This window comes from Bos indicus x Bos taurus, chromosome 8 (assembly GCF_003369695.1).
Source record: "Bos indicus x Bos taurus breed Angus x Brahman F1 hybrid chromosome 8, Bos_hybrid_MaternalHap_v2.0, whole genome shotgun sequence".
In the NCBI taxonomy this organism is placed as follows: Eukaryota; Metazoa; Chordata; class Mammalia; order Artiodactyla; family Bovidae; genus Bos; species Bos indicus x Bos taurus.
Window position 1 is genome coordinate 78,829,835 of NC_040083.1, and position 15,335 is coordinate 78,845,169.

General features: G+C 38.2%; 1 protein-coding gene across 4 annotated transcripts in view; it reads right to left on the reverse strand.

Moving 5' to 3' along the window:
• Window positions 1-3,626: 3,626 nt before the first annotated feature.
• Window positions 3,627-15,335, reverse strand: part of AGTPBP1 (ATP/GTP binding protein 1) — a 193,360-nt gene continuing 181,651 nt past the window's right edge. For all 4 annotated transcript variants that reach the window (XM_027550143.1, XM_027550146.1, XM_027550145.1 and 1 more), the window contains one exon: window positions 3,627-4,370. In XM_027550143.1, coding sequence (XP_027405944.1) covers window positions 4,196-4,370 — 175 coding nt within the window. In that variant the 3' untranslated portion in view covers window positions 3,627-4,195. The remainder of the gene's footprint in view (window positions 4,371-15,335) is intronic.

Below are 15,335 nucleotides of genomic sequence, written 5' to 3' on the forward strand. Positions count from 1 at the left end.
GGTCAGCCCAGTACAGGCAAGAAGTGCTTTATAAGTATCATTAATAGTGACGACTGAAATATAACACATCAAGGACTAAATCTTCAGAACACTAATCATCATAAAGAAAATGAGACTTTCTTCTGAGTTTTCCTTTTTCAATGTGGGAATTTAAATATGCTTTCACCAGAGTAACGTTTACTTAACAATTAATGATAATATTCTGTCATGTAAAGTAGAATTGATGGATATTAGTAGCTCAGTCATGTTTGACTCTTTGCAACCGCATGGACTGTAACCCCCAGGCTCTTCTGCCCATGGAATTTTCCAGGCAAGAATACTGTAATGGGTTGCCATTTCCTTCTCCAGGGGATCTTCCTGACCCAGGGGTCGAACCCGGGTCTTCTAGCATTGCAGGCAGAGGGGTCTTTACTGTCTGAGCCACCAGGGAAGCAATAATTAATGATAACATTCTGTTATATAAAATAGAATTGATGGGTTAGTGTGCATGCTCAGTCGCTCAGTCATGTCTGACTCTTTGTGATCCCACGGACTGTAGCGTACCGCACTCCTCTGTCCATGGAATTCTCCAGGCAAGAATACTGGAGTGGGTTGCCATTTCCTTCTCCAGGGGATGTTCCCAACCCAGGGATCAAACCTGTGTCTCTTGCATTGGCAGGCAGGTTCTTTACCACTAGCGCCACCTGGGAAGCCTTTCAATTAAAATATTGCTTCTACAGGTTTTTCTGTAATGGAGAACTAGTGTTTAACCTTTCACCAAAATAAGAGAAAAGTTCACTAATTTTCAATTAATATTTTATAATTATTAAAATAAATATAGGAGAGCAAAAAGATTTATAAAGATACATTTATCATCCCATTACTGTCATTTATTTCTGGATCATGCACAAAAACAACTCCATTAGTCCACTTATTATATTATCCATTTCAGTGCTTATATTCAATATGATTACCTTAATTTGGATAATTGAAATTTAGAAGTATCATATTTACTGTGGTTAATGTACTATCTGAAGCGGAACACCAGCTTACTTATTTGTAATTAGGATTCAGACAAATCTCCATGTTTCTAAACACCACACAAAAACTGGTAGAAGTGGCAGAGACTGATTAAGAACAATACTTAATCCAGAACAAAATCCTATATTCAAACAACACTATGACTGCAATGAAGAAAAAGCCATTGTGAACCATAGGTTTTTGCCAGATGAATTTTATAAACTCAAGAAAGACAGACCCTTAAGCTTTTAACATTCCTCACTTTAGGGGGAAAGGCAAAGGACAGCATCTCCTTCTTTGGTGAGAACGTGAGGCTAGTTGTCAAGAGACCTGGGCTAAAGCCCCAGCTCTGCCCCAGTGATTTTCTTGATCTCTGCCTGTTTTCTTGATTCTACAAATTACCTTACTCTAACTCATTTCTGGTGCTGACTTCCAATTCATAGGTCCTGTGATTCTTAGGAAACCGTGATGCTAACAGAGCATCATATCATATCAGCAGTTCATACAGTGTGACTCCAACAACATCACCATCTGAGAATTTTTAAGAAATGCACATTTGGGGGCCCTGCCCCAGATCTACAGAATCAGTCATCTATGTTTCGAGAAACAAGTTCTCCAGGTGATTCTGATGCACACAATACATACACAATTTGAGAACCAATGGGTTAGATCAAAACTACAGTTATGAAATTCACAGTTCCAAATGTGAAGTAAATCAAGTAAGTCTAAATTCATTTATTCAGTTCAGTTCAGTTCAGTCGCTCAGTCGGGTCCGACTCTTGCTTATTAGACTTGGTTTATCAACCACGCTTCCCTGATAGCTCAGTCGGTAAAGAATCCGCCTGCAATGCAGGAGACCCCGATTTGATTCCTGGGTTGGGAAGATCCGCTGGAAGAGGGATAGGCTACCCACTCCAGTATTCCTGGGCTTCCCTTGTGGCTCAGCTGGTAAAGAATCCGCCTACAATGCGGGAGGCACGGGTTCGATCCCTGGGTTGGGAAGGTCCCCTGGAGAAGGGAAAGGCTACCCACTCCAGTATTCTGGCCTGGAGAATTCCATGGACTGTGTAATCCATGGGGTCGCAAAGAGTCAGACACAACTGAGTGACTTTCACTTTCACTTTATCAGCCACATTCATTATCAGGATTATGGCACTGAAGGCATATCAGTCATTTTACAAAAATCTAAAAAGGTAAAATTTAGGGCATTTTTAGCTACAAATAGCCAATGATTTTTAGTTTACCCCTAATTAGAAAAGTTAGGATTTACATTATTTCTTACTTTTCCAAAGTTATTTATTGTTAGTCATCTCCTAACTATAAAGAACTTCTCTTCAATCTTATGAATAATTATTTAATAAAAAGCATGTTCAGGCGTGCAACATATACTAAAAGCCATGCCTCATCAATATAAAGTATGATAGCAGCCCATGGTAAGAGGTGTTTATACTGCTAACATAAGAAACACACACTGTGAGTTATTCTGCATATTCTAGTAGCTGCAGTTGCCTTTCATACAAGACTTCTCTGATTTTTAATTTCTAGTTTTGTAAGAGCCGAGAAAAGTTCACACACAGACATAGTGGCTCTATAATCCACCCTCTGAAAAAATTAGAGTTATATATGTAATTACTTTCTATTACTATATAAAATAATAAAATAATTAACTTTACAAATCATTAATTATTAAATAAATAATGCTAAAGTATCCTGATATTTCCTAAATCAGGTCACCACACACTAAGAGGGCTAGTTCAATTTCACAATCTATTTAGTCTTTACTTTCTGAGATTAGTAAGAATTAGGCTATTTAGAGATAAGACCTCAATATTATGGCCCCTTGCTATGTTTTTAAACATGGTTCCTCTGGTGCCAAGAAGAAGCCATACTGTGGGTGAAATGTCTCAAATAAGACAATGAAAATCGTTGATATGGAAAGTGCAAAAATCTGAAACACTTTTATAATTTCTTTTTCATTATTACAGGTCTCTAAAGAAAGATTTTGAAAAATTCTCCAGAATATGTGAAGATAACATGCCAAAACTGAAGCACCCAAGCCCTGGCAAGTCTGTTCATACATTATCTTTTTGGATTTGTTTTGTTACAACAGAAACTTAGTTCTTAGAGCATTTATCCAATGTCATTGGACTTGTTTTATTTTGCTTCGTAAGCAAGGACAGTCATTCCTGAAGCAGGACAGCTTAAACTTGGGAAGATGTCACTATAAGAAAAGGCTGAAATTCACTGCCTTTTCTAGGACTCAGTTACAGTGTCAGCGTGCCCTAAATGAATTCACGTCAGTACACTTAATAACTGCACAGCTCAGGAGATGCAGCATAAGCTTCATATACATTTAACACTGGCTCATACTCTCACTACATTTTTAAACCTTTTTGATAGTCTGTAACAGCAGACTTTAGGTGCACCCATGAGACACAATTTTAAGAGGAAAGAGCTGTTCAAATATATTTTTTATGATAGGTATGCCTCTACTATATAAACAACGCTATCAGCATTTTTTTCAGAAGTTTTTATCAATGTATTCAGATGTCAGATTATTATAATATTTCCCCAAAGATTCCACAGACCAAATATTCTGAGCTGGTTAAAAAGGATGACGAAATGAATGCAACATTTAATATAGTCTTTATTTGTTTAATTTGGTAAATGTAGAATGTAATGGTTTCAAGGCAAACTCTGGATGATTTCAGTCACAACTCAACAGTTAACATGATTGTGAAGAACAGTCTTATCTTCAATATCTACCCATCCTTACACAGACACATCTACAGGAATCCATGTACATATATATTAGTTTTCCGTAACTCAGGATTCTCAACAACTCTGGAATTTAGACTTTATATTCTCACGCACCTCAAAATTATCCATTTGATGCAGGATATATAACCATAAGATTAAAAACTCATGCAGTGACACTCAGGGTTTTTTTTAAAAAGTAAATCCAATATTTGATACTTCAATGCTATGTAAAGTGCATTGAATATCTAAAATAAAACAAGTGCCAATTTTATCATGAATTAATAACATATTTATTGTCTTGAAACCAAACAGGTCCAAGATACTTTCCGTCTTTCTGAGTCAGCTTTCTATAAAGTCATTTCTCTCAAATTTCCTATGTAACAAAAACCAAGATATTTCATTTCTTCTTCACAATTAATAAGTGATGGCAAAGGGTTCAAGATAGGTATGTTCTTGATTCAGAGTCAGAAAGTACTTCTTCTTGGGCAGAAGGTTCATAGTCTCCTGTGTTTTCAGCCAATTCAATATCTAAGTCATCATTACTTTCTGCACTGTAGTCAACTTCTTCAAGGAATCGAGGTTCATCTTCATCCAAAACATAAGTGGTGGGGCTGTGGCCAAAGCATACAGAACACACAAGACTTAGTTAGGTCACAAGGCTTCAAAATAAGATTATTTGACTATACTGGATTAACTTTGATTTCAGTATAATACAAGTAGTAATTTGGGTTAATTTTTAAAATGTTATCCAAATGAACAAATTAAGACATTTGTAATAGCTGAAAATAATTGCAATGATAATATAGGGTGAATTGCTAACTTTTAATTATCTGACAAGAGTATCAATATATATCCTACAATTAGATAGCTAAAAAAAAAATGGACTCTCTCAGTAGGTTACTTCTTTGAAGGATTTCATCAATTTGTAGGCTTAGGAGTTTATTTTGATCACTATAAATCAAGTTAAAGATAATTTCAAGAAGCTTTATAAGAAACTGTGGTATCTAATTGGTTCCTCCAGTAATACCCTGAAACCACTTATTCTAAGTCTACAATCATTTGCCAAAAGAACAGCCCATATACCCATCCTCACAGTCTCCACTGGTCAAGAATAAAAATAAAAACAAGGGAACATTCCATACTCAGATTACTTACTTTCCCTTGGGACACAGAAAAAGATATTTGCTTAAAAGCGCTAAGTGCTTCTAAATATTTCATTAGGTAGGCTGTTTGGGATTAAGGCAACCCTTCCACTAGGTAACATATTCTTTCCTCTTCAAAAAAATCACATATTCTGATTTCTCCCTATTTGGGAGACTTTACGCGCATGCATGCACACGCACACACACACACACACACACACACACACACACACACAATCAAAGAAACATTACAGAAACATCTCAATATCCCCCTTTTGTGACCAAAACGATCTCAATTTCATATAGATGTATGTTTGTTTATAACCTACCTATTTCCAAAAAAGAATTTTGTATTGTTGATGCAATTAAAAGCTATAAAATCAGACAATAAAAAGGGAACAATAATATTTTCAAATGAGCAGAGAAGCTGATGTTATTAGGCACCGAAAATGAAAGAATTCCTGCAATTGAATACTAAATTCAGTTCAAATATCTGAAGTTTAAATGGAAAAGACAAGTTAATGGATTATATGGTTCTAATTTTATGAGAAGGCAAACCTCATCTGATAAGAGTATCATTTTTCCTAGAATTGTTTTAATATTGCTCATTAAAGGAAAGAGAAAAATATATTGCAAAATCAACTTGATCTTGTATAGTAAACTTCCTCTTAACCATTCAGAGCTTGCACCATGACACAATAGTACTGATAAGTCAGGCTGAGTGGTTTGGAGGATTATATAAGACTTTACAACACATCTAACGTTCATAAGAACAATTCCATTGTTACACAACTAAAATATCCTCACTCTGTTAGGATTTTAGGGAAAAAAGTTGAATTAATTATTTGCCTTTAAAATGACAATTATTCTTTTACTTTCAAAAACCTATGATTCATTCTATTTTGACCATGGTGCTTCAAATTTTCAGGGTGTTTTTCTCTCTCTGCAATTTTTTTGAAGAGTTTGAGCAGATAGGTGTTAGTGCTTCTCTGGCCCTGGGCTTTTGTTTGCTGAAGATTTTTTATCACAGTTTTTATTTCAGAGCTTGCGATTGGTCTGTTCATATTTTGTCTTCAGTGCTTGTGATCAGTCTGTTCATATATGTCTTCCTGGTTCAGTCTTGGGAGGTTATACTTTTCTAAGAATCTGTTCATTTCTTTCAGGCATATAGTTGCTTGCAGTAGCCTCTTATGATGCTTTGTATGTCTGTGGTGTCAGTTGTAACTTCTCCTTTTTCATTTCTAATGTTATTGACTTGAGTATTCTCTTTTTTTCCTGATGAATCTGGCTAATGGTTTGTCAAGTTTGTTCATCTTCTCAAAGAACCAGCTTTTAGTTTTATCTTTGCTACTGTTTTATTCATTTCTTTTTCACTTATTTCTGCTGACCTTTAGGATTTATTTCCTTCTACTGTTTTGTGTGTTTTTTGTTCTTTTTCTAGTTGCTTTAGGTGTAAGGATAGGCTGTGTATTTGATGATTTTCTTGTTTCTTGAGGCAGGCTTGTATTACTTTAAACTTCTCGCTTAGTACTGCTTTTGCTGCAACCCATCGGCTTTGGGTTGTGTTTTGTTGTCATCTGTTTCTAGGTGTTTTTTCATTTCCTCTTTGACTTCTTCAGTGACTTCTTGGTTATTTAGAAGCGTATTGTTTAGCCTCCATGTGTTTGTATTTTTTTTTTTTACAGTTTCCCCCCTGTAATTGATATCTAATTTCATAGCATTGTGTTAAAAAAAAAAAAAAAGCTTGATATGATTTGAATTTTCTTAAATTTACCAAAGCTTGATTTGTGACCCAAGATGTAATCTCTCCTTAAGAACATTCCATGTGCACTAGAGGAAAAACGTATATTTTGCTGCTTTTGAATGGAATATCCTGTAGATATCAATTAGGTCCATCTGATATGTGTTATTTAAGGCTTATGTTTCCTTATTAATTTTCTGTTTGGATGATCTGTCCATTGGTGTGACTTAAGTGTTGTAGTCCCCCACTATTATTTGTGTTACTGTTGATTTTCCCTTTATAACTGTTAGCATTTGCCTTGTATATTGAGGTGCTCCTTTGTTGGGTGCAGATATGTTTATAATTGTTATATCTTCTTCTTGGATTGATTCCTTGATCAATAATTACTGTTCTTCCTACACAACAGTCTTTATTCTACAGTCTATTTTATCTGGGATGAGTATTGCTACTCCAGCTTTCTTTGGATATCCATTTGCCTGGAATATTTTTTCTAGCTCCTCACTTTCAGTCTGTATTGTTTCCCTAGGTCTGAAGTGGGTCTCTTGTACATAGCATATATATGGATCTTGCTTTTGTATCCATTCAGCCAGTCTGTGTCTTTTGTTTGGAACATTTAATCCATTTACATTTAAGGTAATCATTGATATTATGATCCTATTACCATTTACTTTATTGTTTTGGGTTTGTTTTTGCAGGTCTTTTTTTTTCTTTCTTTCTTTTTTTTATTTTATTTTTAAACTTTACATAATTATATTAGTTTTGCCAAATATCAAAATGAATCCGCCACAGGTATACATGTGCTCCCCATCCTGAACCCTCCTCCCTCCTTTTCTCCTGTGTATCCTGCCTAGAGAAGTCCCCTTAGTACTTGTTGTAAAGCTGGTTTGGAGGGTGCTGAATTCTCTTAACTTGTGCTTGTCTGTAAAGCTTTTGATTTCTCTGTCGAATCTGAATGAGATCCTTGCTGGGTAGAATGATCTTGGTTGTAGGTTTAGTGATTTGCTAGGAAGACTTATAAGATTTAGCACAGAGTTATATTCAAAGCTATTACTTATTACACTGAAGATATACAAAGCAAAATCAACCAGGAGAAAAGGTGCATGGGGCAAAGTCCAGAGGAAACCAAGGCCCAGCAAAAGCCACAGCCAAGAGGTAGAGTAGTCATCAAAGCTTTCAGCAATTTCAAAAGAATGGAGGCAAAAGCTGGAGTTCCAGGCTGCCAAGTTTTCTGGAAGAAAGGAGTTACAGAGATGTGACACCCAACGGTTTTTCTCTAGTGGCATTTGACAAATTCTTAAAATACACAGAGCAAGAAGCTGAAAAGCAAAGCAGAAAGCAGCAAAACAAATATAACAGAAAATAACAGAATTTGGGGCAGTCTTGTGAGAAACCCTGGGCCTACAACTGTGACCTCTGGAAGGCAACACTTATAAAGAGGGCAGGGATGAATGAAGAATTACACGTTTCATATGTTTTACAAACCTACATCAAATCAGCTCAGTTCCTCACCAAATTGGGGCAATCTGCCCTACACTGGCCTGTCAGAGGAGAGACTGAATCCTCTTCAAATGAATATGTGCTCTTCCTTATTCTAACAGTCTTATTTTGAAGTTTCAAATAGACATCTATGTAAGAAGAATAATTTTATTCTTTTTCTTAAGTTTTTTTTTTCTTTTAAGTCTTTATTACATTTGTTCCAATATTGCTTCTGTTTTATGTTTTGGTTTTTTGGCCATGAGGCATGTGGAATCTTAGCTCCCCAACCAGGTATCAAACCCATACCCCACTGGAAATGCTGCTTAATGGTATGAGGATCTCCTCTGGGAAGATGGCTAAAAAAAAAAATGGTATCAGACAGAAGTGATTGTACAATATTGTGAACATACTAAATGCCATTAAATTGTTCATTTTAAAATGGTATATTTTATGCTGTGTGAATTTCATCTTAATTAAAAAAAAATCCAAACACTATTTGATTATAAGATAGTAAATAGGCTTCATTTTAAACATGGCTGTATTTTTAATTACAATAAAACACTGTGTAGAGTTTGGTATTTTTCAACTTTACTTTCCCATAATGTTTTAAAACATACTTAAAATCATATGCTTAATATCCTGAAATTTAGTCACCATCACAAATCCTAATGAGAAATATTAACTGTTTTAAGTAAGTAAGTGTAAGTGTTAGTCACTCAGTCGTGCCCGACTCTTTGTGACCCCACGAACTGCAGCCCACCAGGCTCCTCTATCCATGAGATTTTCCAGGCAAGGATACTGGAGTGGGTTGCCATTTCCTTCTCCAGGGGATCTTCCTAATCCAGGGATCGAACCCTGGTCTCCTGCACTGCAGGCAGATTCTTTACCAACTGAGCTACAAGGGAAGCCCATTAACTGTTTTACCAGTTCTCAAATCCTTTAAAAAAGGGTGGCTAAAAGTACTGTTTAATAGTCCAGCTAACAGGTAAAAACACTTTTGCTGGGGACTTCCCTGGTGGTCCAAAGATTTAAGACACTACACTCCCAATGCAAGCAGCCCAGGTGCGATCGCTGGTTAGGAAGCTACAGCCTGCATGCTGCAACTAAGCCCACAAATGGCAATGAAGATTCCAAGTGCTGCAACTAAGACCCAGTGCAGCCAAATTTAAAAAATTTTTGCTAAGTTCAAAAACACTACATGGTTGTGTATGGTCGGGCCACTCAAGATGGCTTTGCTCCTGCTCTGTGTACATCCCCGCTCAAGGAGTCCCTGTCTCACCCACAGCCTGTTCACATGACTAACCTTCCCTCTTAATCATAGAGCCTAATCAATAACCTGCCCCACCTCCCATCCCTCCACTCCTAGCTAGTGACTATTCTACTTTTTGGATCAGAATGGCTCCAGTTCAGTTCAGTTGCTCAGTCATGTCTGACTCTTTGTGACCCCATGGACTGAAACATGCCAGGCCTCTCTGTCCATCACCAACTCCCGGAGTTTACTCAAACTCATGTCCATTGAGACAGTGATGCCATCCAACCATCTCATCCTCTGTTGTCCCCTTCTCCTCCCGCCTTCACTCTTTCCCAGCATCAGGGTCTTTTCTAATGAGTCAGTTCTTCGCATCAGGTGGCCAAAGTATTGGAGTTTCAGCTTCAGCATCAGCCCTTCCAATGAATATTCAGGACTGATTTCCTTCAGGATGGACTGGTTTGGTCTCCTTGCAGTCCAAGGGACTCTCAAGAGTCTTCTCCAACACCACAGTTCAAAAGCAGCAATTCAAAAAAAAAAAAAAAACAAAAGCAGCAATTCTTTGGCGCTCAGCCTTCTTCACAGTCCAACTCTCACATCCATACATGACTACTGGAAAAACCATAGCTTTGACTAGACGGACCTTTGTCAGCAAAGTAATGTCTCTGCTTTTCAATATGATATCTAGGTTGGTCATAACTTTTCTTCCAAGGAGTAAGCGTCTTTTAATCTCATGGCTGCAGTCACCATCTGCAGTGATTTTGGAGCCCCAAAAAATAAAGTCTGACACTGTTTCCCCATCTATTTGCCAAGAAGTGATGGGATGAGATGCCATGATCTTAGTTCTCTGAATGTTGAGCTTTAAAAATGGCTCCACCCACTATTAATAGTTTATCAAAGTGGTGATGAGGAACAGGCCCTTCTGCTGGTTTCTGTAGTAACTGACGAGACAACCTGACGCCAATTCCCTGTTAAACTGGTAGCACCCACCCCCACCACCATAGCAAAACCTGCTGCCTTGTCCTGCCCACTGTCTGCTCTCCAGGACCTTACATCAGGCATGTTAAGACTCACTATCAAAGAAAACCACTGATCTCTCTAGTTATCTCTGGGTGCTTTATTTGGTCTTACGGCTGGGCAATTACAAGAACTGCAGGCCTGCAGGGTGCAGCCCAACAAGGTTTAAGTTCTTAAATGACTTTCCCCAACATTCCCAGCTTTGACCTAAAAGAAACACACCCCCTAGGAAAAATATAAGGCAGAAAGAGTGTTATATGAAATGGAATTTTTATTATACAGCAAATACAATTGGGTAAAATTAAAATGATTTGTGTGTGGTAATTTCCAACAAATGCCCTAACAATATAAAATATAATTAAATTATAATTTCTTTTCGTTTCACTGAAAAAAAAAAGTTGTATAACTTATGATAAACATAGTGGATCTCAAAAGCCATTAGGATGACAGAAAAAAATAACTTTTTAAAAAGGATAAATACATAAGAAAAGAAAACTGAAGAGATAATAGCAAAGAAGAGATCAACAAAATGTTGGAAGATGGAAGAAGATGGATGAAAAGAGGAGGCTTGAGTTCTAACTTGCTCCACTTTGCTGAACATCTACAGAAGGGGAGGCCAAGAAAAAAATGCCGATTTGTATCACAAAACACTAGAAAAGTTCAGGAATTGAAGATAATGGTTATCAGGGGAAACTGAAAACAGAATTGGTTAAAAGGCTTTATAACAGCAATCAGACCTTTAGATCTCCTCGCTTAGGCAATCCCCTAATCCAAACAGAAGGAAGCTGACTTTTCAAAGACGTTTTATCAGAGACGCTATTCACTTAAGAGTCAGAGGCAGAAAGGGGGTAAAGTGAGAAGAGTAAGTAAAAGCCTCCTCTAAATAAGTTCTACCGGGCTCCCACAATGCTGGACTTACGAGCCTGGGCAATGTTTATCAATTTTTAAAAATCATTCTCTGGAGTCTTTTTTTTTTGAGAGTTTCCTTCTCCCTAATCTGCCCTTAATTCATTACAATTAAGAATTTTGTGTTTGTGTGTCATCTTACACTGTTGATTTTTATTTTTAATTAATTTATATTTTAATTGGAGGACAGTTATAATGTTGCGGTGGTTTTTGCCATACATCAACACGAATTGGCCACAGGTATATATGTGTCCCCCACATCCTAATCCCCCTTGTCCACCCTATCCCAGAGCACTGGCTTTGGGTACCCTGCTTCACACATCAAACGTGCACTGGTCATCTATTTTACATATGGTAATATACATGTTTCAGTGCTACTCTCTCAAATGATCCCACCCTCGCCTTCTCCCACTGAGTCCAAAAGTTTGTTTTTTACATCTGTGTCTCCTTTGCCGCCTGCATGTAGAATCATCAGTACCATCTTTCTAAATTTCATATATCTGTGTTAATATACACTAGTTGTTTTTCTCTCTCTGACTTACTTCACTCTGTATAGTAGGCTCTAGGTTCATCCATCTCATTAGAACTGACTCAAATGTGCTCCTTTTTATAGCTGAGTAATATTGCATTGTGTATATGTACCACAACTTCCTTATCGATTCACCTGCTGATGAACATCTAGGTTGTTTCCATGTCCTGGCTACTGTAAATACTGCTGCAATGAACACTGTGACATATGTCTCTTTCAGTTCTGTTTCCTCCCAGTGCATGCCCAGCAGTGGGATTGCTAGGTCGTAGGGCAGTTCTATTAACCATTTTTTTAACAGACTCTCCACTGTTCTCCATAGTGGCTGCACCAGTTTGCATTCCTACCAAAAGTGTAAGAGGGTTCCCTTTTCTCCACACCGTCTCCAGCATTTGTTTGTAGACTTTTTGATGACTGCCATTCTGACCTGTGTGAAATGATACCTCATTGTGGTTTTGATTTGCATTTCTCTAATAGTGAGTGCTGTTAAGCATCTTTTCATGTCTTTATTCGTTATGTGTATGTCTTATTTGAAGAAATGTCTGTTTAGTTCTTTGGCCCACTTTTTGATTCAGTTCAGTTCAGTCTCTCAGCTGTGTTCGACTCTTTGTGACCCCATGAATCGCAGCACGCCAGGCCTCCCTGTCCATCACCAACTCCCGGAGTTCACTCAGACTCATATCCACAGAATCGGTGAGGCATTCAGCCATCTCATCCTCTGTTGTCCCCTTCTCCTCCTCTCCCCAGTCCCTCCCAGCATCAGAGTCTTTTCCAATGAGTCAATTTTTCGCATGAGGTGGCCAAAGTACTGGACTTTCAGCTTTAGCATCATTCCTTCCAAAGAAATCCCAGGGCTGATCTCCTTCAGAATGGACTGGTTGGATCTCCTTGCAGTCCAAGGGACTCTCAAGAGTCTTCTCCAACACCACAGTTCAAAAGCATCAATTCTTCGGTGCTAAGCCTTCTTCACAGTCCAACTCTCACATCCATACATGACTACTGGAAAAACCATAGCCTTGACTAGACGGACCTCTGTTGGCAAAGTAATGTCTCTGCTTTTGAATATGCTATCTAGGTTGGTCATAACTTTCCTTCAAAGGAGTGTCCTTTAATTTCATGATGCAGTCACCATCTGCAGTGATTGTGGAGCCCCCAAAAATAAAGTCTGACACTGTTTCCGCTGTTTCCCCCCATCTATTTCCCATGAAGTGATGGGACCAGATGCCATGATCTTCGTTTTCCGAATGCTGAGCTTTAAGCCAACTTTTTCACTCTCCTCTTTCACTTTCATCAAGAGGTTTTTTAGTTTTTTAGTTCCTCTTTACTGCCATAAGAGTGGTGTCATCTGCATACCTGAGGTTATTGATATTTCTCTTGGAAATCTTGATTCCAGCTTGTGCTTCTTCCAGCTGAGCGTTTCTCATGATGTACTCTGCATATAAGTTAAATAAGCAGGGTGACAATATACAGCCTTGACGTACTCCTTTTCCTATTTGGAACCAGTCTGTGGTTCCATGTCCAGTTCCAACTGTTGCTTCCTGACCTGCGTATAGGTTTCTCAAGAGGCAGGTCAGGTGGTCTGGTATTCCCATCTCTTGAAGAATTTTCCACAGTTTATTGTGATCCACACAGTCAAAGGCTTTGGCATAGTCAATAAAGCAGAAATAGATGTTTTTCTGGAACTCTCTTGCTTTTTCCATGATCCAGTGGATGTTGGTAATTTGATCTCTGGCTCCTCTGCCTTTTCTAAAACCAGCTTGAACATCTGGAAGTTCACGGTTCACATACTGCTGAAGCCTGGCTTGGAGAATTTTGAGCATTACTTTACTGGCGTGTGAGATGAGTGCAACTGTGTGGTAGTTTGAGCATTCTCTGGCATTGCCTTTCTTTGGGATTGGAATGAAAACTGACCTTTTCCAGTCCTGTGGCCACTGCTGAGTTTTCCAAATTTGCTGGCATGATGAGTGCAGCACTTTCACAGCATCATCTTTAAGGATTTGAAACAGCTCAACTGGAATTCCATCACCTCCACTAGCTTTGTTCGAAGTGATGCTTTCTAAGGCCCACTTGACTCCACATTCCAGGATGTCTGGCTCTAGGTGAGTGATCACACCATCATGATTATCCGGGTCGTGAAGCTCTTTTTTGTACAGTTCTTCTGTGTATTCTTGCCACCTCTTCTTAATATCTTCTGCTTCTGTTAAGTCCATACCATTTCTGTCCTTTAATGAGCCCATCTTTGCATGAAATGTTCCCTTGGTATCTCTAATTTTCTTGAAGAGATCCCTAGTCTTTTCCATTCTGTTGTTTTTCTCTATTTCTTTGCATTGATCGAGGAGGAAGGCTTTCTTATCTCTTCTTGCCATTCTTTGGAACTCTGCATTCAGATGTTTATATCTTTCCTTTTCTCCTTTGCTTTTCACTTCTCTTCTTTTCACAGCTATTTGTAAGGCCTCCCCAGACAGCCATTTTGCTTTTTTGCATTTCTTTTCCATGGGGATGGTCTTGATCCCTGTCTCCTGTACAATGTCATGAACCTCCGTCCATAGTTCATCAGGCACTCAATCAGATCTAGGCCCTTAAATCTATTTCTCACTTCCATTGTATAATCATAAGGGATTTGATTTAGGTCATACCTGAATGGTCTAGTGGTTTTCCCTACTTTCTTCAATTTAAGTTTGAATTTGGCAATAATGAGTTCATGATCTGAGCCAGTCAGCTCCCAGTCTTGTTTTTGCTGACTGTATAGAGCTTCTCCATCTTTGGCCACAAAGATATAATCAATCTGATTTTGGTGTTTACCATCTGGTGATGTCCATGTGTAGAGTCTTCTCTTGTGTTGTTGGAAAAGGGTGTTTGCTATGATCAGTGCATTCTCTTGGCAAAATTCTACTAGCCTTTGCCCTGCTTCATTCCGTAATCCAAGGCCAAATTTGCCTGTTACTCCAGGTGTTTCCTGACTTCCTACTTTTGCATTCCAGTCCCCTATAATGAAAAGGACATCTTTTTTGGGTGTTAGCTCTAAAAGGTCTTGTAGGTCTTCATAGACCTGTTCAGGTTCTTCAGTGTTACTGGTTGGGGCACAGACTTGGATTACTGTGATATTGAATGGTTTGCCTTGGAAACAAACAGAGATCATTCTGTCGTTTTTGAGATTGCATCCAAGTACTGCATTTCGGACTCTTTTGCTGACCATGATGGCTACTCCAGTTCTTCTAAGGCATTCCTGCCCGCAGTAGTAGATATAATGGTCATCTGAGTTAAATTCACCCATTCCAGTCCATTTTAGTTCGCTGATTCCTAGAATGTAAACGTTCACTCTTGCCATTTCTTGTTTGACCACTTCCAATTTGCTTTGATTCACGGACCTAACATTCCAGGTTCCTATGCAATATTGGTCTTTACAGCATTGGACCTTGCTTCTATCACCAGTCACATCCACAACTGGGTACTCTTTTTGCTTTGGCTCCATCTCTTCATTCTTTCTGGAGTTATTTCTCCATTGATCTCCAGTAGCAT